At 44.7% G+C, this 22,939-nt stretch overlaps 3 protein-coding genes across 3 annotated transcripts; 1 reads left to right on the top strand and 2 right to left on the bottom strand.

The window, feature by feature from the left end:
• The first annotated feature begins 669 nt into the window (after positions 1-669).
• On the top strand, positions 670-7,198 carry LOC133884134 (uncharacterized). Its single transcript, XM_062323498.1, has 4 exons — positions 670-827; positions 907-1,247; positions 6,054-6,165; positions 7,067-7,198. Exons 1-4 carry the CDS (start codon positions 744-746, stop codon positions 7,196-7,198), a joined length of 669 nt encoding a protein of 222 aa, XP_062179482.1. The 5' UTR covers positions 670-743.
• Positions 7,199-8,334: 1,136 nt separating this feature from the next.
• Positions 8,335-12,288, bottom strand: LOC133885634 (cytochrome P450 98A1-like). Its single transcript, XM_062325367.1, has 3 exons — positions 11,720-12,288; positions 9,844-10,238; positions 8,335-9,268 (listed from the first exon to the last, which is right to left on the bottom strand). Exons 1-3 carry the CDS (start codon positions 12,207-12,209, stop codon positions 8,621-8,623), a joined length of 1,533 nt encoding a protein of 510 aa, XP_062181351.1. The 5' UTR covers positions 12,210-12,288; the 3' UTR covers positions 8,335-8,620.
• Positions 12,289-19,785: 7,497 nt separating this feature from the next.
• On the bottom strand, positions 19,786-21,784 carry LOC133885209 (WAT1-related protein At5g07050-like). The gene is made up of 5 exons (XM_062324880.1): positions 21,487-21,784; positions 21,272-21,334; positions 21,069-21,185; positions 20,550-20,970; positions 19,786-20,454 (listed from the first exon to the last, which is right to left on the bottom strand). The coding sequence occupies exons 1-5, from the start codon at positions 21,678-21,680 to the stop codon at positions 20,053-20,055; spliced, it is 1,197 nt and encodes a 398-aa protein (XP_062180864.1). The 5' UTR covers positions 21,681-21,784; the 3' UTR covers positions 19,786-20,052.
• Between the last annotated feature and the right edge of the window lie 1,155 nt (positions 21,785-22,939).

Here is a 22,939-nt window from a genome sequence, read left to right as displayed (position 1 = left end):
ATTTAATTATGTTATTATATTACTTAGATTATTTAATTAGAGTACTTAGTTTATTTAATTAGAGTACTTAGATTATACAAATTAGATTATTTAATTACGTTATTATATTACTTAGATTATTTAATTAGAGTACTTAGTTTATTTAATTAGAGTACTTAGATTATTCTAATTAGATTATTTAATTACGTTATTATATTACTTAGATTATTTAATTAGGTACTTAGTTTATTTAATTAGAGTATTTAGATTATACTTATTAGATAATTTAATTACGTTATTATATTACTTAGATTATTTAATTAGAGTACTTAGTTTATTTAATTAGAGTACTCAGATTATTCTAATTAGATAATTTAATTACGTTATTATATTACTTAGATTATTTAATTAGAGTACTTAGTTTATTTAATTAGAGTACTCAGATTATTCTAATTAGATAATTTAATTACGTTATTATATTACTTAGATTATTTAATTAGGGTACTTAGTTTATTTAATTAGAGTACTTAGATTATACGAATTAGAATATTTAATTACGTTATTATATTACTTAGATTATTTTATTAGAGTACTTAGTTTATTTAATTAGAGTTTTGAGATTATACAAATTAGATTATTTAATTACGTTATTATATTACTTAGATTATTTAATTAGGGTACTTAGTTTATTTAATTAGAGTACTTAGATTATTCTAATCTGTTGTTCACCTATTTGTTGAACCATGAAGCCTTAAATCATTATCATGGCTCATGGTGGTCTTCCCGAGCTTCTTCAGCAGCGGTACGACGAGAACCATAGGGGAAGGATGATATTCACAGGACAGCAGGTACCACGTTTATATGTGCTATTTTATTGCCACGATAATTTCGAACTAACTCTGTACATGTATTGGATAACTCATGCAGTTGGGTCCGTTACGAGCCCGGAGTGTGCACAAGATTAAGGAGTTGGACCCTCGATTCCACGAGCCACTCGCACGGACGGGACTACTACCTTTCGCTCTCATGATGGCCGGAGCTCCCATGGAGGTGGGCGGTAGGACACCTCTGCCGGCGATTGATGAGGCACTGCTCACAGGTCTCGTCGACCGGTGGCGTCCTGAGACGCACACGTTCCACTTTCCTTTTGGCGAGATGGCTGTAACATTGAGGGACGTGGCCATGCTGACCGGGCTACCAATCAGGGGCGCCCCGTTAATAGTTTCACGACCCGCAAGGGAGGAGTGGAAGGGTTATGTTGCGGATATGTAATTATTTATTATGTAATGCACTTCAAATATTATAGTGCTATTAAAGCTTCATCTGACCATCTGCATGTTATAGGTTTGGTGTGCAATACGACTGGAAGGATGCTGGCCTCTCCATGTCCTGGGTTCATGGGCTCCCACAGTTCGGTCTTTGCCCACTAGATGCGGACGAGGCTACACTTATGCAGCACTATGAGGTGTACTTGTACATCCTGCTCGGAGGCATCATGTTCTGCAATACAGCAGGCGATTATGTCATCCCCCATATTGTATGGTTAACAGCCCACCTCGCGTCACATCCTTTTGAGCCTACATCTTACAGTTGGGGATCTGCAGTGTTGGCTGCAACCTATAGAGGTTTGTGTGATGCAACCCAGCGAACAAAGAGGAAGGCAACTATTACAGGGTGCTTACACCTCTTACAGCTATGGAGTTGGAATACCTCCCGGTTTCCAGACCTTAGGTGCTCAAGTGCTACTACCCAGTCCATATCTTCGATGGCATTGCCGATGACATAATGCCAACGATGGGGTATCGGTGGATTCATGCCAGGCTAAGATGGAGTCAACAGCAAGACCATGGTAACTACTCCAGGGTGATCAGTGACCTGGACGTCCTCAACGCTGATCTAGTGGAGTGGGATCCATGGCGTATGGCACGAGTAGAAGAAATTGCAGATGGTGGACTCATCACATCCTCGACGGACAGTTTGCACCTGCGAAGGCCATCAAGAGGATGCGATGAGTCCACCATCTGCAATTTCTTCTACTTGTGCCATACGCCATGGATCCCACTCCACTAGATCAGCGCTGAGGACGTCCAGGTCACTGATCACCCTGGAGTAGTTACCATGGTCTTGCTGCTGACTCCATCTTAGCTTGGCATGAATCCACCGATACCCCATCGTTAGCCTTATGTCATCGGCAATGCCATCGGAGATGTGGACTGGGTAGTAGCACTTGAGCACCCAAGGTCTGGAAACCGGGATTTATTCTCAACTCCATAGCTGTAAGAGGTGTAAGCACCCTGTAATAGTTGCCTTTCTCTTTATTCGCTGGGTTGCATCACACAAACCTCTATAGGTTACAACCAACACTGCAGATCCCCAACTGTAAGATGTAGGCTCAAAAGGATGTGACGCGAGGTGGGCTGCTAATCATACAATATGGGGGACGACATAATCGCCTGCTGTATTGCAGAACATGATGCCTCCGAGCAGGATGTACAAGTACATCTCATAGTGCTGCATAAGTGTAGCCTCGTCCGCATCCAGTGGGCAAGGACCGAACTGTGGGAGCCCATGAACCCAAGACATGGAGAGGCCAGCATCCTTCCCGTCGTATTGCACACCAAACCTATAACATGCAGATGGTCAGATGAAGCTTTAATAGCACTATAATATTTGAAGTGCATTACATAACAAATAATTACCTTTCCGCAACATAACCCTTCCACTCCTCCCTTGCGGGTCGCGAAACTATTAACGGGGCGCCCCTGATTGGTAGCCCGGTTAGCATGGCCACGTTCCTTAATGTTACAGCCATCTCGCCAAAAGGAAAGTGGAACGTGTGCGTCTCAGGACGCCACCGATCGACGAGACCTATGAGCAGTGCCTCATCAATCGCCGGCAGAGGTGTCCTACCGCCCACCTCCATGGGAGCTCCGCACATCATGAGAGCGAAAGGTAGTAGTCCCGCCCGTGCGAGTGGCTCGTGGAATAGAGGGTCCAACTCCTTAATCTTGTGCACACTCCGGGCTCGTAACGGACCCAACTGCATGAGTTATCCAATACATGTACAGAGTTAGTTCGAAATTATCGTGACAATAAAATAGCACATATAAACGTGGTACCTGCTGTCCTGTGAATATCATCTTTCCCCTATGGTTCTCGTCGTACCGCTGCTGAAGAAGCTCGGGAAGACCACCATGAGCCATGATAATGATTTAAGGCTTAATGGTTCAACAAATAGGTGAACAACAGATTAGAATAATCTAAGTACTCTAATTAAATAAACTAAGTACTCTAATTAAATAATCTAAGTAATATAATAACGTAATTAAATAATCTAATTTGTATAATCTCAAAACTCTAATTAAATAAACTAAGTACTCTAATAAAATAATCTAAGTAATATAATAACGTAATTAAATATTCTAATTTGTATAATCTAAGTACTCTAATTAAATAAACTAAGTACCCTAATTAAATATTCTAAGTAATATAATAACGTAATTAAATAATCTAATTAGAATAATCTGAGTACTCTAATTAAATAAACTAAGTACCCTAATTAAATAATCTAAGTAATATAATAACGTAATTAAATTATCTAATTAGAATAATCTGAGTACTCTAATTAAATAAACTAAGTACTCTAATTAAATAATCTAAGTAATATAATAACGTAATTAAATTATCTAATTTGTATAATCTGAGTACTCTAATTAAATAAACTAAGTACTCTAATTAAATAATCTAAGTAATATAATAACGTAATTAAATAATCTAATTTGTATAATCTAAGTACTCTAATTAAATAAACTAAGTACTCTAATTAAATAATCTAAGTAATATAATAACATAATTAAATAATCTAATTTGTATAATCTAAGTACTCTAATTAAATAAACTAATATAATTAAATAAATGTAATTGAACGGATTAAACAATCTACTACCGAAAGAACTAATCTATTTCGAAACTGACTAACCAAATAAGCTAATTACTCTAAATATTATTACTAACCTAAGTATTAAATAGGTAATCTAATAACTAACCGGTACGAAAGTGGCTGATCTCGAAGTATTAAACTGCCGCTGCTGCTGCTCGCGTTGCTCCTCTTCTGCTGCTTTCTCTACTCGAGATGCTGCTCCTCTGCCGCTCCTCGCATTCCTTGCTCCCTTCTCTGCTCTGGTGCTGCTCTCTTCTTCGCGACCTCAATTTATTTAGCTCTCCGCAGACCAACGTGCATGCATCCTGCACCAATTATTCACCGGCCGGCCGAACTCACGGGATGCAAAAAAACGAACGACGTGACGTGACAAAGATTGATGTGACGCGGGAAAAAGAAGATGGGACGCCGGCCGGCTGTATTTGGCAACTGAGGTGCCGAATACGACACTGTGGGCCGTATTCGGCACCTCAGTTGCCGAATACAGCAGAGTACAGGGTGTATTCGGCAACTGAGGTGCCGAATACGGCACACAGTGCCGTATTCGGCACCTCAGTTGCTGAATACGGTGGGCCCGCGGTGTTTTCAGATTTTCAGTTTCCGAAATTCAAATTTCGGTATTTGAGATACCGAATACGAGTGCTAGATTTGTAAATACGTCGACATGTTGTCGAATTTCGCAAATACGGTCGCGTATATTGTCTAAGTTTCCAAATTTGCCGAGAAATAAAGAACTGTGCTAGTCGTTCTAGTACCAATTATTGCACAAAAGAATGCAGCGCTAGTAGCTCACTGGCCTAAAGTACTGTGCTAGTAGACTGTCAAGCCCCGGTATATAAGTCTTTTACTGGTATTCCCTCCCATCACATAATAATATCGTTCTAGGTTATGTACACTTAACAAGTTTAAACTTATGTTATAGCTAAATTTGTTTTGAGAAGTGGTTTCATAGTATTATAACCTTGCATTTATATCATTTCAGTAATTAATGGTTAAAGTAGTACGTTGATGACTACTATTTCGATGTCTGTGACTTGAGGGAGTAACTAGCTCCCTATCAAGAGACTACAAGCAGCGATCCCGAAATGATACATACGGGCCATAATCGTGTATACTACCGTACGGATAATCTTCATGCCTCCAGCAGCGCTGCAAAATGGATCGGTATCACTGTGCCGATCATTTTGCTGCTCGTCTGGAGCTGTATTCGTCTCCAGCGGATCCCGCTTACACTGCTACAGTGTTGTGTCCGTGGCACTGTAGCAGCGGGTGGGAGGTAAATTTGCAGATGGTTTAGAGGAGCGGTAACACTGTTTTTGATTATGTTTATAGGTGCGAAGGGATGAGTAGAGTAATGGAAGATAGGAAATAGGATAGTTGCTGGATATTAAAAAAATAAAAGATGCTGTAATAGTATTAGAGAATGTTATAATAATATTATAAAAAATAAAATTTTGAAGTATCTATAAAGATGAAAAAAAAACAAAGGCAAAACCCTAGCGGAGGCGCTCGCTTCATCATGCCCGGATTCCTTCCTCGCAGTCGTCACGTTCAGCGGGACCGCCCAGGCATCCGGGCAAAAGCGCAGCACTTTGATGCGACGTCCCCAGGAAAAAGCATAGCATACGCATCGTGTAGCATATATACGAGCAGCCGGGGTTGTCTGGGTAGTAGCGGAAGTCGACTCGCCACCGCGCGGCCGTTCAGCTAAAAAACACCCTCACATTTTATTTAAGCATATATAAAATGTTGTTCCCAGTATAGGATAAAACTAATGTATAGGCACTTAATAATATAGAGTCTATATAAGCATCTTTGCATTATACAGGCGGATCTGCGCCTAACGTGCCGAACCCGAGGACTGACGGTCGAAGAGGTTGACCGGTGCGTGACAGAGAGCGGAAGGCATACGCACGTGCCGAGTCGGGGTCCGCGTGGGAGAATTAATGGAGGCTTTGTTCGGTGCGGTTCGGTGGCCTGGCCCGGTCATGGGAGCCACCGTGACGGACTTCCCGTCTCTCTCGACGGCGACGTCGTTCGCTGCACGCCGGAGATAGTGGGTGGCCGGGATCGAGTCGATACCCCAGCTTGAGATTAGGCTGCTTTGTGCAGCTAGTTTGTTAACTGCACGCAGAAGCACCAAGTTCAGGCAGGCAGGTGTAAGATCAAACTTCGGCAGGCACACCACAAACTACTCCGATGATAGCAGCAAGTCAACTGAACATTGCGACCATCAAATACCAAGGGTAGTAGGGAGAACGAAGAGCGCTTAATTGGCCTGTCTCCGGGGCACGAGTGCAGGCACTCAGCTCGGGCGTGCTCTCGTACGTACACGGTACACCGCGCGCGATCAAATGCTTGGCCCGGTGAGCGCGAGCGCTTGCACCGAGCCACCCATGCAGCCGGTCTGGGGGATTTCTGGGCTGCACGCTGGCGCCCGCGCGGAAGGAGTTTGGGCCTTGAGTCGTGCCGCTCGCTACGCGGTGCTGCACGCACCGGTTTGGGCTGCACGCTGGCGCTGGATCTGTTTGGGTTGCACTGGTTGGTGCTCGTCCTCCCCATCCCGCGTCTTCGCCTTTGCCAATCCGACCCGCGCCATCGAATTGTGTAGGATTTGTATCCGGTATGCTTCCTTCCGTATCGACTGATCTTTATTATCAGAGTGGCTTGGGATACAATCATACAAGTCGTCTCGTCACTACCAGATGGCAGATCCGCCTCGCCTCGCCTCCGCTCGAGAGAGATGCGGATCTCGCTTCTTCGTAAGAGTCCAGGGGCTGGCGTTCGGTGGGGAGTGACCGTGGCCCTCCGTCTTGTCTCGCCGCTGTCCTTTCCCGCTAATCCTCCAGCGGCTCAGCCGAGCACAGCAGCAAGACGGTGAGACGACCCCCGGACTCCGATCGATCGAATCCCTGTACCTACACGAGTGACCTCGTGATCGTCGGAATTAATTGCCGTTTGTGCGTGCCGAACGCGGCGTTGGAGTTCGAGCGGCTGTTAAAGGTGAGGCGGCAGGTGGTGGCTGGATTAGGGTTATAAGATTCTGATTCAATTGAGAAGAAGAAAAAGGACTTATGATATATATAAAAAAGATCTTTCTGTAAGATTGAATCTTTCTTTTTATCCATGTACTACTTTACTTTGAAGATGAGGGACGTCAGCGCCAAGAAACTGTACCAGGTGAAGACGTGCGAGAAGGTATGGGAGAAGTTCAAGCAGCTCCTGTATGCACCGGTGTTAGAGATATCTCTTCCTGCAGCACCGCTGACCGCTGAATGATCATTATCTGTCCTTAATATGGATATCAAAACGTCCTGTCGAAATTAATTTCCGATCTTCCTGCGCGCTGGTTTGTTAGGCATATGTGCACATTGTTCGGATTCAAGCCTCTTAATTTTGTCTGCTCGATAAATGACTGCAGTTTTAATTTGATCATGCGTTGATGGTTCACGCCGTACTTGATCCCTAGTAACTTCAAAAAAGTCTGAAATTAATATTATTATGAGGTTGAAATAACACTTTTGTGCTAGAATTAGGATGATCATCTTTTCTGAAAATAGGATGATCATCGTTTTTGTTTGGTTGGATGGATGAGATAAATCTTTTTTTTTTTGGTTGGAGGGACGAGGACAGATAGGATGAGAATCATTAACTAATTATATCTTTTAATTTTAAATAATAATTATTAATAATACACTAATCAACATACACTAACACATATTAATGTTACTTTTGCCATTGTCATTACTAATTAACAATAAAATATGCTAATTAACCCTAATTATACTCTAATTAGCTTATTAATTACCACTAATTAGCACATTAACACTTATAAATTTTAATCTCATAGTAATATTCTTCCCAATATAACATGACGCAACCTGTACCCAACCCCTGTCCAGATTTGCTACCTGACGAAGCCCCACCCTGTTCTGTAACATGCTTTGCCAATACCAATATAAACTTCCTTTGTTTCATCTCGTGTTTTTGTCGTGTGCATCTTAGTTATACAAAGACCGATAACATTTTTTTATGGTTGTATCATCTTAATATAAGAGGGTTGTGAAGTGAGTATAACTGAGCTGTTTACGGTTCTTACGGTGTAACCTGTTCATCAGGTTTGAGTTCAAACTTAGCATATGTGCTCACAATTATAAAATAGTTATATATATCTTCGATATCTTGACCTCCTATTGATATGGAGGCCGAAAGTTGTGCTTTCTTCGAAAAATCCTCCAACCCACCAATGCCATCATCCTGTGGCTTGAAGTTTGTGCTAAAAGTCATATGTAAGCTACCTACTGTTTAGCAGATGACTTACAATCTCTCTCCTCCACCAAAGACAAATTTGACGAGTGTTTATAGGCTAACTTCAAAGAAATTGTGCTTACATGTTACACAAAAATACATTGTGCTCAGTTCGAGAAAAAATACAGTGAATTGTGTAAAACGATCTGTTCACTATAACTAGGCCATAAAAAAACTATGTAAAAAGAGATACAAAAACACGAGCATACATTGATCATTTGAACAATCTGCGTGTGATAACTTTATGAGATTAAAAGGCCAATTAACACCTCACATTTTACAACACGAACAGTTCTATCCAGCACCTAGCGGAAAGCAGCAGCAGTATAACCAGCAGCAGCAAGCAAAGCCCGCCAAACGGCCAACAGTTAACTTCAAGATGCAGCAGGCAGCTTACATCTCAAACGGGATCCTCTTGTACAGCTCCTCCTTCTCCAGGCGCGGCTTGGCGACGGCCTGCAGCGGCGTGCCCATGAAGGTTACGACCCCGGCGGACTCCATCATATTGACATCCTTCGGCTTGGTGCCGTCCGGGAGGGACCACTCGAAGTGGTGTAGGAGGTGCCCGATCATGGAGGCCACGAGGTTGATCCCGAGCTGCGCGCCGGGGCACACCCGCCTGCCCGCGCCGAACGGCAGCACCCTGAAGTCGCTCCCCTTGATGTCTATGTTCTCCTCCAGGAAGCGCTCGGGCCTGAACTCCAGCGGGTTGCTCCACACCTTGGGGTCGCGCGCGATGGCCCACACATTCACCATCACGTTGGCGCCCTTGGGGATGTTGTAGCCGCCGATCTTGACGCTCGTGCTGGCCTTGTGGGGGAGCATGAGCGGCGTCGGCGGGTGCAGCCGGAGCGACTCCTTGACGATGGCTAGCAGGTAGGGGAGGCTTTGGAAGTCAGTCTCGGACATGACACGGTCGCGGCCGACGACACGGTCCAGCTCCTCTTGCACCTTCTTCTGCACTCTGGGGTTCCTGACTAGCTCTGCCATCGCCCACTCGACTGAGATGACTGTTGTGTCCATTCCAGCAGTGATCATGTCCTGAACATGAGGAGCAAATCAAGATAAGTACTCACAGCACCAGCAAAATTACCAGGATTCAAAGTTCATAAACGGCAGATTGTATTGTCATCATATGGTCTTCATTTCCATGTCTGAAGAAAGTTGATGCAAAAAATTGGCACGCGTAACATAGGGATATGCAGAGTCACCCAGTGAAATAGTAGCTAAGTGGCCTAACCTTTGCACATTTCTCGCGTGGTTAGTAGGTGAATGATTGGACCATAAAGCACAACCATTTTCAAACATAGACATTTTCCAAATCCCACCATCTTACACTAACCTTGAGACAGTGACTTCTCACTCTCACCCAAACTACATACTGGAACTGACTTAGATTAGACTAAACAATTTTCTAGTGACCTTGATAAATTAACTCTAATTAATCAATGTAATCAAGGGTATGTAACATGTGTGCAATAATAGAAGAATTAGGAGTGCATTGGCATCCCAATTAACAAAAACAAGGGCATCTCATCTGAAATTTCAAAAAATAAAAACAAACTCCAGGAGGCATATACAGATGAGTAATCTGTGAGAAAAGGGATCCAACATACCCATAGAAGTCCAATAACTGTGTCTTCGTTAAGGTCATACTGTTCTTTGAGGGTGAACAGTGCATCCACAAAGTGCTGCTTGGCACCACTCTCCTTGAGAGCCTTAGCATGCTCATCAATGATCTTCATTGTCAGGCGATCCCTTCTCTCATTGTGAGTTTTGTAAAGCTCCTCGTTAAGTGGGCACAACCATCTCAAGTACCAAATATACTCAGCAACAGAGAGAGACGCACCAATCTTCAACCCATTGTTGACAATAGTCTTGAACTCACGCCCTTGTTCGTCAATCTCACCGTTTGCATTCATGAACCGCTTCCCAAACGCCAGCCTTGTTATATTGTTGAAGGCCACCATAGAAAGGTGGTTCCGCACTACCATTGGCTTTGCTTCATTACCTGAAAACAACATATGATTAATCAATTAACTAATTTGAAACTAGAACTTAATCTGAAAAACGCTGAGCTAATTTAGGGTTTTGATTGATTAGGTAGCCAGCTGGTTCACTATAAGTAATTCATCTCAATATGTTGTCTTGCCTTTTTGTGACACTGTTTTAAGAATTAGGTGAACGCCCAATAACGGAACAATAAATGTTTTGCTAAATTATGTCAAAATGTTATCAGAGACTTGTTTGCTTTGCAACTATATATATATATATATATATATATAACGAACACCAGAAAAAACCAATGTTCCTAGAAAACAGTTTTTCTTCTGAATATCTATTCTAGCTTATATTGCCCAGAGTATCAACTTATGAGAACAAAGGCTTTCCAAAATGGAGGACTACTAAACCCACATGACTTGCCAAATTTAAACGACAGCACAAGTTGAATAGGAAATAAAATACAGTGACATATAGAAATTGAGCAAAAATGTCATCAGTAAGTGAGCTAACGCAGTTGTGGCAAAGATTAACAAAATGGCATTAAATTAGGCTAATGTACTCCTACTGAGCCATTCACTTGCATTTCGAGCATCATGCTCAATACAATAACTTGATCCCAATCCATTAATTGCAATGTGCATAACCAGTAACATGTTATAATAGAAATTAGGTGTTACCACTGATTTTGAGGGGCCTGATCAGCATTCCATCTTCCATATTGAACAAAGATCAGTGGCTACTACATTTTTCTAGTGTACTTGGTGATGCATTTCAAATAGTTAAACTCCCATTTTTGGCTAACGCTGCAGCTATAGTTCAAACCCTCTCACTAAGATCACAATGACCAGCCCACGTCCCCTTGAGTACTTGAACTCATGTGATGCCTAGCCAACCTGCACAACTTAATTAACCACCATGATCTGGTTGACATCAGGTATGCTAAAACAAAGAAAATAATCCCAAGGTCCCCTAGTTCAATGCAGCTGACCAATGATCATTACTACTGGTGCTATGGTGCCTGTGTTCTAATTTAGCAAAATATTGACCCTCTAGCTCTCTAACAACGTGCTTACCATGTGACCACTTTCACAGAAATGAGGCATTTCAATATATCATTCCACGAGACAGATCGGCTGAGAGTCGACATTTCCCCTGCGATCTTATGACCAAATCGATACAAAACCATCACGAAGCCTACGAATTGCAGACTGAGACTTGGCATTTTCCTCAAGGATAGGCACAAACTCGCCACCAAAAGGCCCACAAAGCAACTACGCATTGGTGATCCCAGCACCGTTTAGCCGAGTACCAGAGCGCAGCTCTTCACCGAACCCCACGAACACAGTGACACCCCAGCAACGATCCACGCACCAAACGAGTTTCCCCTCCCTTTTTGCACCAAACACCTTAAATTTGTCCGAAACTACATTCACCTAAAATTGTCCGGATGCGAAAGAGGAAACAAGGCTGCGGTCTCTGTGTGCTCACCGGTGGCGGCGCGGTGGACGGACTCGACCATGGCGGTGATCTCGTCCTCGCGGATGGGGCGCAGCGCCTCCAGCCTCTTCGGGGTGAAGAGCTCGAGGTTGCAGAGCTTGCGCACCTTGATGTAGTGCGGGCCGTAGTCGGCCCAGATCAGGTCCTGCCCGTTGCGGCTGAACCGCTGCGTGGACCGGTTCCGGGGGCGGTCGGCGAGCTGCTGGTCGTGCTCCTTGAGCACCTCCTTCGCCAGCTCCGAGGTGGAGACGACCACGGTGAGCCCGGACCCGAGCCAGACGGAGATGATGGGCCCGTACCGCGCCGCCCACTCCTGGACGCAGCGGCACCGGACGGGCTTGATCTGCAGCAGATTGCCCACCACGGGCCAGGGCCGCGGGCCCGGCGGGAGGCGGCCGTGGCGGAGCCGGCTGAGGAGCGCGAGGGAGAGCGGGATCAAGACCAGCGCGAGGGAGACGGAGAGGAGGAGGGAGGCGTCCATGGCGGCGTGGCTCCGATCTCCGCTTGCTTTGATGGGCTTCGGGTTTGGTGGAATGGAAAACGGTGGGGCGGTGTCCGGCAAATTTATACGTCGGGAGAGCGGGAGCGGAGGGGAACCGATGTGGAGGTTGGCGGTAGGTGAGTGGGGCCCACCGGCCTCCCCTTTCCTTTTCCCGTTTTCCACTCTCTTAGCATCAAGTGTATAGCTTTAATATATGTTTCATATGTGCTGGTTTGGTTTTAAATTTACTTATGTTATGTTTAAGATTCAAATCCAACTGTAAGGTATGCTTTATTTGAAAATAAAAAATCTTATCGAGGACTTCAGTTGATGGTAGTTGGGAGAGAAGAATCAGTATAGAAATAATATTTTATTGTTTGAGGTATTACCTCAAATTTAAAGATGATCGTAGCAATATGTAAATTAAGGTTCTCTTATAATGTACAATAAGGCTGAGTGTTAAAGATAATATTTTTAGCTTACGACCCATTTTTGCACAAACTAAGACGCCCTTGGTTTGAAAAACCATTATAAATTGTGATTGTATGATTTTTTTTAAAAAAAAAATTGTAGTAATAGTATGGGATCTACCGGTGTATAAATATTGTCCATTTGATTAGCAGTACTAATACTAGTCTTTGTTGAAGTATTAACAATAGCCGATTGGTTAGTTATTAGTAGTGTGCCGGCCGAGCTGGGTCTTGTGTGTATGAGACTGGGGATCCAAGCACTTGCTGTTGGTGTTTACTTTTTTGCTGAAGTTTTGAGGGCCTGAGGGGAGCTCACCAACCACTGGGGACGATGATACCAGGTGCTGCTGCTGATTTCAAGGTTTGCTGACAAGTTTGGAGTGGAGTCGATGGTTGACCGAAACTGCCGTGCGAGTATTTTCCAAACCTTGTACGAGTGCACATGAGCACACGACCGAAACTGGGACAGTTTGCAGTTTGCAGTTGTTCCTTTTTTTTTTTTTTGGTTGTTGTTGATGTTTGGTTGGTGAGAGAGCGAATGATGGCCCTTAGGTTCCTGTGGGCCTGATTTCCGTGGGACGACCGGATCCACGGCCTACTGGTGGTTTCGTTTGCAGCTCGCTGAGCAGACTGACCGTCTGATTAATGAAGCTAGCTTGACGTCTTTTCGGGTTCACCACGAAAGAATGGGTGTATTTAGTTCCCGGATCTTTCATCTTCCGACCCAGCGGATAAGTAGAATTTTTTCAAAAAACTTATTTAATTACTTATATCTATATCTCGTGGGTGTAAAATATACAATCTTGTTCAAACTTCGTAACCTGATCTGATAGATACCAGTAGATCTACTTGTCAGCGTTACAAAATCATTTCATACGAGTAATCAATCATAATTTTAACAATTACATCTGCTCATATAGTTTCAGATTCAATCAACCAAACAAAAATTTAGCTCAACGTATTTAAACATATACAACCAATTAAATATTTTTTAATAAATATAAATTCAATAATCAGACCTTGTCTGAAAAACTCAAACACACCCGAAAAGAACTGCACGTCCACGTGCACGTTGTTTCAACGACCGGTACTGTGTTATTCGTGTGTACAGTCCCCAGTCGAATTCAATAGTACAGGCCTTGTCCCATCCGAATAGAATAGACGATAGGCCCGTTTGTTTGTTCCTCGGTGGGCTTCGGCCTTGACCCATCAGCCCAAACCCGACGTGTGTTTGTGTTTGTGCGGCCTGATAATGGGCCTTGCCCCCTAAGGCCTGGACTTCGGCCTGGTTCTGTGGTCTATGCATGGGCCTTCAAATACAAGCCCAATAATCCGCAAGTGTAGCAAGTGGCGGCAACCTCTCAAAAAGAAAGCAGTACTAAGACTATGCATGGGCCTTCAAATACGAAGTCTTCAAATTTACAGATTCTAATGGTACAGTATATATTTTTTTTTACTCTAAGACCAACTCCAATGGAATCTTCAAATTTACACCAGTGCTACAGTACTTTTGCGGTCCGGAGGGAGGAAAAGAGTAGTTAAAGGTAATAAATAGGGTAGCTGTTGGAGATGAAAAAATAAAGTATGCTGTAATAGTGATAGGAGATGCTGTAATAGTATTTTTTAGGATGAAAATTTGAGATAGCTGTTGGAGATTACTTAAGATGTGGCATTTATCGGACCTTTCTCGACTTTTGCCCTAGTACCATTTGTCACAAAATTAGACATGCGAACTCTTGCAACTATCGAAACCGAATGTTTTTCCTCTCTGCGCGGTTTTGGCTCCCGGTTTTGCCGAGGTGGCACTGACGTGGCACCTGTTGATTCCATTTTGTTGATATGGATCTCACATGGAAAACGCAGCTCTGGCACACATCTTCACCTACTCCATTAGGACCCTCTCGGCCTCCTCGTTCCGTTTTGCTACTCACATGAGGTCCCCAACCCGTCTCCTGCTGCGGCCATGAACTTGTCTAGCCGGCCATGGCGTCCCCCCTCTATTTTTGTATAGGATGCAAGAAGAAGCAAGCCTAGTCTCTATTCCACTGGCATGTGAGACCATGAGAAATAAAAAGCAATTCTCTATTTAACGAGGATGAAGATGATTTTTATGTAGACACCATGGTAGCAAAATTTATACACATAGTGTCACATCAGCGTCACCTTGAATTAAAGCAGGGTTGAAACTGCGCGAGCGGGAAAAATATCCGGTATCAATAATTGTAGGAGGTCGTGTCTGATATTACGGTTGAGGGAGGTAAATTGGACTAGCGCAATAATTAATATAGATAAAATATACTTCTCCCAAGCACAATAGATGAATCTGCAACCAAACCACCAAGCAACACTGCTAACCAGCAAAAATTTCTTTGCAAAAAGGGAAAATTCCCTGCATGCTATCAAAATCCTCCATCTAGCACCGAAAAAGTCTCCAACCCTCGTGTCACTGCTTCAAATTTTTCTTCCCCGTATGCCCCTATCATAATAAAAATGTTAATGTCAATGGCACACAGAGGATAACAAAACTAAATTTTTCTTCCCTTACGTGCCACTACCAACATATTTATTATGATGGCAGTGGTATACATGAGGAGAAAATTTTAAATAGTGGTACATAAGAGGCAATAATTTTTTTATGACAAATCGATGATTTCAAAGTTTTTCAATAACGTACAAGGAATTATATCTTGCAAAAATCGGGGTGTACTTTCTCTGAAACTTGGATTAAGTTGGAATACTATCCATGACTTTCAGTGGGGGTAATCTAGATTTATTTGAGTGATAAAAGTTACATCTTGTTGACAAGTTGTGATGAAAAGCAGAGATTACCGAACTCTCTGGCATACTCTAACCTTCACCATCGGCAAACCAAACCTCTTTTTGAGTTTTGGTGATGTACAGGAACACGAGTCTCTTTCCTAAAAAAACAAATAAGAGGACTTGTACCGTCTGAATTGATCGACCGATGGAATTGGCCACACATGAACCGATAAGGTCTTGGGATCGAGTTAGACGTTTGGAGATGCAACCATGCATGGATGCAACAGCAAAGCTCCCAACTTTATAACTTCCCAAATCAACAATTCATCTTCCTCTTTGCCCAACCCAAGCCCCAGAATGACATCACCGACCCGCTAAAGATTCCATGGTCACCTCCATGATCTCTCACCCCCATTGGCCATCCTTCTTACCGCCCTAGCTTTGCCTTTTCCCATTGTTGCTTTGCAAGACGTCCATGCCAAAGCTGTTTGCAAAATAATAATAATAATAATCTCTACTGTATAAAATATGAGTTGATTCTCGTGCCATCTCTTCCCAGGCTCTTTTCTTATCTAATAAAAACCTATAAAACTTGAATAATTTATCAACTTTTACCATTCACTCTCGTCCTTAAAACTTCCCGTCTTACTAATAAAAATAAATAAAAAAATTAGAAAAAAATTTAACGGATAATCTTATATTTCTTTTTCAGATCTCATCTAAAATCAAATTATAGCATCGCTCCTGACGTATTCATTCGACGATACTCATACAACGCATCCACATCTTTATACTTTAAGTTTTTACTTGATATTACCGTGTCTAATACTTAACATACGGGTACTTAACTAGTAATATTAACGCAAAGCTGCAACAGATCAATCTAGCGCCTTGTTGTGCCGGCATCTCATTCCCATCCCATACACCTCGTTTATTTTAGGCAAAAGGCCTTGCCTTGCGTGTTGCGTCGCCGCCCCGGTGCTGTCTGAGTAGGGAGGCCTGAATAAGCAGCAACTTGCCGCCGTCGACGTCGAGCAATGGTGCGTCCCGCATTGCGCAGCGCCTTCTTTTTCGGGACACGATCGATCGTTGATTGGGGTTTATTAATCATTCCCGCGCCGGCCTCGCGTGCGAAAGCGACGCTCTTCACGACAAGTCTCCGAATAGATTGCAGCTCAGTTCTGGGATCCGTATAGAACCGGAGACTTGTTAGGCTGCCCATGTAAAGCATTGTTGCAGGTTGCTGCAAGTGTAAGCGTGTAGGTTCGTCCTGCAAAGGAGTTTACGCCCTGTGAAAAGAGTGCTTGTCGAAGTCGACAGATGGACGCACGGTTTTGGTCGATTTCCAATTTACATGCAGGTGCTGCTGCATCAGGTCGTGGCAATCCGTCTCAAATCCTAATTGTTCTTTTGATCAGTGGGCTGTGATAGTTAATCAGGTAGGTGCAGTGCTTATGATCTCTCCTCCGCATGATAGAGAGTTGGTGAGCAACTTGCTGATGATCTCCTTCTTTGCCATGGTAGAGTTGGTGTGCATATTGGTTTTCCACTTGAAAAGAACATCCATGAGTATCAGCAGTACAAGGTTCTGCAATTTGCTGGAAACTTTAGTGCACCATATCACTTTAATTTACATGTGGATCAGTGCACCGTATCTAACTGTCAACCAACAAGTGGATCGCCAGAAAGAGGACTTCTGATGACGCATCTGTAACTAAAAGAAGATCAGACACTAGTATTAATTGTTGTTAAGAGAAGTACTCAAGGGATAACGGTATGAAAAGTTCAAATCTGAAGCTGCTCAAACATGGCTTAGCGGAAAGTATGTCTGTATCTCGAGGGTTTCTTTTTTTGTCTAAAAAAAACTAAGCTTATGTGCTTATCTGTTCTGCACAACGTCATCTTTTAGCTTATCTGTTTGATTGACTAGTGAACACCAACGGAAACTATACTATGACGGCACGATGAGCACGGGGAGTTTTATCAGTCTAGCTAGCTCCTTACAAACAAAGAGTAGAGCCGGAACGAGGCGGATTGGGTTGGGTTCTCGTGGGTTTTATATCTAGTGGGGATGGATGGGGTTGAGTTTTTGCCCTCGGGGTTACAGGCCGAGGCCTCGATTTCAGGTCGTGTTGGGGTGGGAGTTGATTTTTGCCCATAGGCTCTCGACAGGTGCCCGACTCCTGGTTGCCGTCGCCTGCCCGTGCTTGCCAGGGTTTGTCGCCGACCACCTCGCGCCCGCCATTGGCCGCCCTGCCTCCGCCCTCGCCTGCCCGCCCGCCTCGAGCTCTCGGCCACCACCGCGCCCACGGGTCCCCGTGCGGGTTTCGGGTTCTGCTAGGTTCGGGGCCAGGAGCAAATTTCCACCCAATAAGCAAATCAGGTCCAGATCAGATTTTTCAATTCGGGTTTTGAGTCGAGTACGTTCTTACTACATCTAGCTCTGACCCAATCCATTGCCAAGCCTAACGAAGAGTCGTGGTCGCATGTAAATCTGCCCTTTCATTGTGTTTCTAGTACTCTCGTCAACAAGAGTTGTTGTAGGACGTTTGTAGTCGAGATATTTGAGTTGTGACATCTTTATATTTTGATTGGGCGTGGATATGAAAACGAATAAATGGTACGATTTAACCATTCTCAAAAAAATATTTTGTACATTATTTATTATGTTTACAAATGTTTACCTAGAATTTGGTGGCCAATTTTATATTTAAAAGGCTATATAAATTTTTAAAAAGACACATTTGTGATCGAATGAACAACGTATAACCCCATGATTGCCTTGTTAATTGCCTTAAGCTTTAAGCTGTAAAGCTTTAATACTCATCTAATCAACATAATAACCTAGCTCTAGATCAAACACCTTTTAATGGCGGAAGCATGAGGTGCATACCTGTGTTCGATGACGCCATTAGTTCTTGATGGTGAGGTTGATCGGTGAGGAAGAGATGCGTCGGTGTAGCTGTGTAGACCATTGATGTAGTCGAAATAGCCGGCTTGATTTAGTCGTATGTGTTGGTGAAGGAGCTCGGTGAGGATGTGGCCGGCGTGAGGAAGAAGACAGAGCAGGGCTGACGATGGCGGTGATCTTCGCCCCACTATAGTGCCCCTTTGATCGGTTTAGGGTTTTAAATGTTGGGTATGCATTTGGCTACGTGAGATAGATATCCCCACGAGCACTAGAGTTCCTCTTTATATTGTGACGCTGTTGAAATGGAACCGCAACCAAGACGTTGGTTGCATTTTCAATCGTAACACGTATGGGACGGAACTCCCTTGAAATTTCAGTTTCTAGTTAGATCATGTTAGCTAGTTTACTGAGATCAAATCCAACAGTTGTGGGACGTTTGTAGTCGAGATATTTGAGTTTTGACATCTTCATATTTTGACTAATAAATGGTACGATTTGACCATTCTCAAAAAATATTTTGTAGCATTATTTATTATGTTTACAAAAATTTACCTAGAATTTGGTGGCCAATTTTATATTTAAAAGGCTATATGAATGTTTAAAATAACACTTATTTGTGATCGAATGAACAACTTACAACCCCATGATTGCCTTGTTAATTGCCTTAAGCTTTAAGCTGTAAAGTGATTGGTCCAGTTACCAGAAGGCAACAATTGGCACCATTATTCTTAGTGGAGTTTGGATCTAAGTCCACGGGACAAATTTCTGGGTGATGGCATGCATGCATGCATTTGTACTACTAGTAATAGTGATATATGATGTTCACATATGAGAGGAACTTTTGGTGAATGAATCATTTGGCATTGTACTTGTAAAAGCACATCACTCAAGTTTGCCTCACAACACAACCGCTTTGTGTGATTCACGCTTATCCAATTGGTTGCAACAAGGAAACCATTCTCTCTCGTGAGTATGTGTGGGCGTGTTCGTGGTGTATGTCCAACTTGTACTCGTAAAAATAAGAAAACCACTTATTCACATACGACTCATTTCAGTCACAAGATTTATATCAAAGAAGTTGGGACCAGAAAAACACCTGGAACCGAATTATTAAGCATTCTCAAACACCTGCACGCACGCTCATATATCATACAAGCGATTACAATGTAAGTGGTAAATGTAGGTAGATACTATTCATTAGACCCATCTATGTGCGGTGTCAGCCAGTAGTTGTGGTGATGACTGACGTGCATGGCACGCAACGCGCTGGGTAGGCAGGTGCGCGAGCCAGAGGCGAAACGCGGAGCGGGATTTTCGGGAGCGAAACACATGAAAACGGAGTAGTAGTGATTGAGTGGTATAAGGTGGGTAATTTCTGCGAAGTTTAAGAATAATCTGCAGAATTTGAGGCATGATGTCCTGTCTGGTACGAGAATTTTAAGCAGTAGAGATACTAGTATAAAAAGTGGTAAACAAGCATATTTTGAACCCAGGAATTTCGCTGGAACAGTATAATTGCTCCCAAAATTCCTGCCAAAACCTCCATTTCCAATCTCCAAACAGGTGCTAACTAGCTCGTGCCGTTTTCCTAGTGCGCGCATCGTAGACGAACAGTTCAGAGTTCAAGAAATCATCAGCAGGCCGTTAGCACTTGGATGACGCCGCGGCCTGCCGGAGCCAAGTTATTGGGAGTCTGTGGCCATCAAACGGCACCAGCAGCAGTAGTTCCGCGTCCGTTGGAGGATGACCTCACGCCGTTCGCCGTGTTGCATTCCACATCATCTCTCACACCACCGGCGATCTCCGCGGCGGCCACCCCACCAGTAGCTCCGTCTCCCTTGGAAGCCATCGGCAGCGCCATCATGGCGTCCGCCTCCTTCTCCTGCGTCTCCTTGTGCTTGCCCCAGAGGACGGAGTAGAGCCCGAACACGATCAGCACGGCGCCGAGGACACCACCGAGGTATATCTTCTCGGCGAGGATGAAGGACCCCATGACGGCGACGATGATCATCATGAGCGGGCTGAACGCCGACGCGAACACCGGCCCGGTCCTCTGGATCACCAGGCCCTGCACGTAGTACGCGATGCTCGACGTCACGATGCCCTGAAACAGCACACCAAGAACTCGTCGTCAGCAACGTACGTCAGGTTGAGTGGACGAGGAGATCATGGAGAGGATGGACCCAATCGGGTTCTTACGGCGTAGGCGGCGGCGAGGAGGTTCATATCGAAGCCGATGGTCCAGACGGAGGTGCGCCGCTCCATGACGAAGGTGACCACGACGGCCTGCAGCGTGCCGACGAAGCAGATGAGCGTGGTGAGCGACAGTTGCGCCGAGTACTGCTTGATGGTGTGCGTCTGCAGGATGAAGAGTGAGGCCCAGGCGAGGGTGGCGATGATGACGAACAGCGAGCCGAGGAACCAGTCCCTGCCGCTGAGGTCGGCGCCGGCGGCGGGGGCCTCCGCCCCGCCGTGGACGCCGGCCGACCCGTGCCTGCTCCACATCAGCTCCATGAGCGGGCCCTTGTAGAGCGTCATCAGCATCGCGCCGGCCACCGTCACCAGCGTACCGGCGATCTTGGCCTGGCACCTCACCTTCTTCATGTCCAGCTTCTCCATCCTACAACGTCACAATCAATAAAGCATGCACTGTTTAGATGTCCGGTTGCATGTTCGCTTGCACTTGCGAATAAGAAGCTATTTCTGTCAGAAATGCACCTGAAGATCACTGCCATGACGAAGGTCATGGCGGGCAGGATGTTGCTCATCGCGCAGGCGAACGTCGGTCCGGTGAACTTGAGCCCGACGTAGTAGAAGTTCTGGTCAATCACTGGTCTGCGGCCACAACATGTGGAACCAACGTGTTAGTCAGGAGAAGAAAGCTACCAGAGCACAGCAGGGCGGAGCAGAGCACTACTAACCCGAGCAGAGCAAGGACGAAGATTTGGAAGAAGATTGACCACGTCATCTTGGGCCTCACCTTCCTGCCATTTTTAATCCAGAGTTGCATGATCATCAACGTAAGCTCGTCACACGAAACGAAATGCAGATCGTAAGCTACGATCAAGTGCGCGTACACTAACAAGTGAACTGAGCTGTGGGATAAGAAACAGCACGGCTGCTACGGAAGTACTACCTCTCGAGGACGAGAGCGAGCGGGGCGATGGAGAGCGTGGCGAAGGCGTGGCGGTAGACGACGAGCACGTAGTGGCTCATGCCCAGGTTGAGGGAGACCTTGGTGAGCACGTTCATGCCGGCGTAGCCGAACTGCAGGGAGATCATGGCGATGTAGGGCTTCGCCTTCTCCACAAACCCGCCGCAGCGCGCCATGGCGATCGAAATAACAGTGTTTTGTAAGCAACAAGGTAACGATGGTTGGATCACAGCCTCGCAGCACAGGAGGATGGCAATGGCAGGCGTTGGGAGAGCTCAGAGAGCAGGCGCCTTTGAGCAGACATGGGGAGACCTGATCACTCTACTTATAGGGTTGCGGAGAAGGGTGTTTTGGGTAATTGGCCCCGTGTCTGAGTGACATTTGTGAGTAAGGTCGGCCGAGGCAGTGCTGGATTCGTATATTCCAAAAATGTAGGCCTGTTGGATTAGTGGCTTCCGAGTAGAATTCCAGCAGGGCCCAGGTTTAGAGGAAGGAGCAGAGACATTTTTTTATTCGGCTAATGGGTTTCTACGTGGAGGCTGGAGCAGAGGGAGCAAGCGTGTGGAATCAGAATGTGACGGCAACCTGCCACCTGCCAACTCGTTTAGTTTTGCTGGAGATGCCGATGCATTTCTGAATCCCATCTTCGCGTTCTTCTCCTAATTGAACTTGTATCCTAATTGAACTATGTAGAGACATATCAGCGTAAAAGATGTTTTAACCGAGCCAGCACCCGATTTTCTTTTGAACTGCCTCCCATCTTCTACTCCTCCCTCCTCTCATTGCCACCACCCCTCGCGCTGCTACCTGTCACTTGCCGACGTCGTCTCTAACCGCTGCCCTTGCCCTTGCCCACTTTCTTCCTCACCTTTGACGATTTTCTTCACTGCACCATTGGCCCTGTCTCTTTCCTCATATCCGATGGCTCCGTAGTCGAATCCACTGCCTCGCTAACCAGGCCGTCGTGATGCCATCGTCTTGGCACCACCCAACCGGTGGTCCTCCATCTCTTGCGACTAGCAGAGTCTCCGTTGCCTCATTGCCCAGCCGCCGCCAACCGGCCTGCTGCTATGAGCATCCCATTGAACCCAAGGAGCACTCTAGTGAACCCCAGTCCTAAGCCTCAACCCCCAACTCTTTTTTAAATTTCGTAAGGAAAACTATGTAGAGATGATGACTAAATGAACTGGCAATGTCTGTCGTCTTCCTCTCCAAAAGAACATTTTTTTGGACTCTGGTAAATTTATGGACTCCAAAAGAGCATGCAAACCTTACCTTCACCATGGTGGGCATGGCTACGGATAGATGCATCTCAAGGCAGAAATGTAAAAGAGAAGTGTCGGAGTATTGACTAAGGAGACATCCTGGCTTACAAGCTTTACGAGGGATGTGGTGATCGACGGGGATATTTTCTGAACCTTGGTCCATCGCGCGA

This window comes from Phragmites australis, chromosome 11 (assembly GCF_958298935.1).
Source record: "Phragmites australis chromosome 11, lpPhrAust1.1, whole genome shotgun sequence".
Classification (NCBI taxonomy): domain Eukaryota; kingdom Viridiplantae; phylum Streptophyta; class Magnoliopsida; order Poales; family Poaceae; genus Phragmites; species Phragmites australis.
Note: the sequence above shows the minus strand (reverse complement) of the source record. Positions and strands in the feature narration are given on the sequence as shown.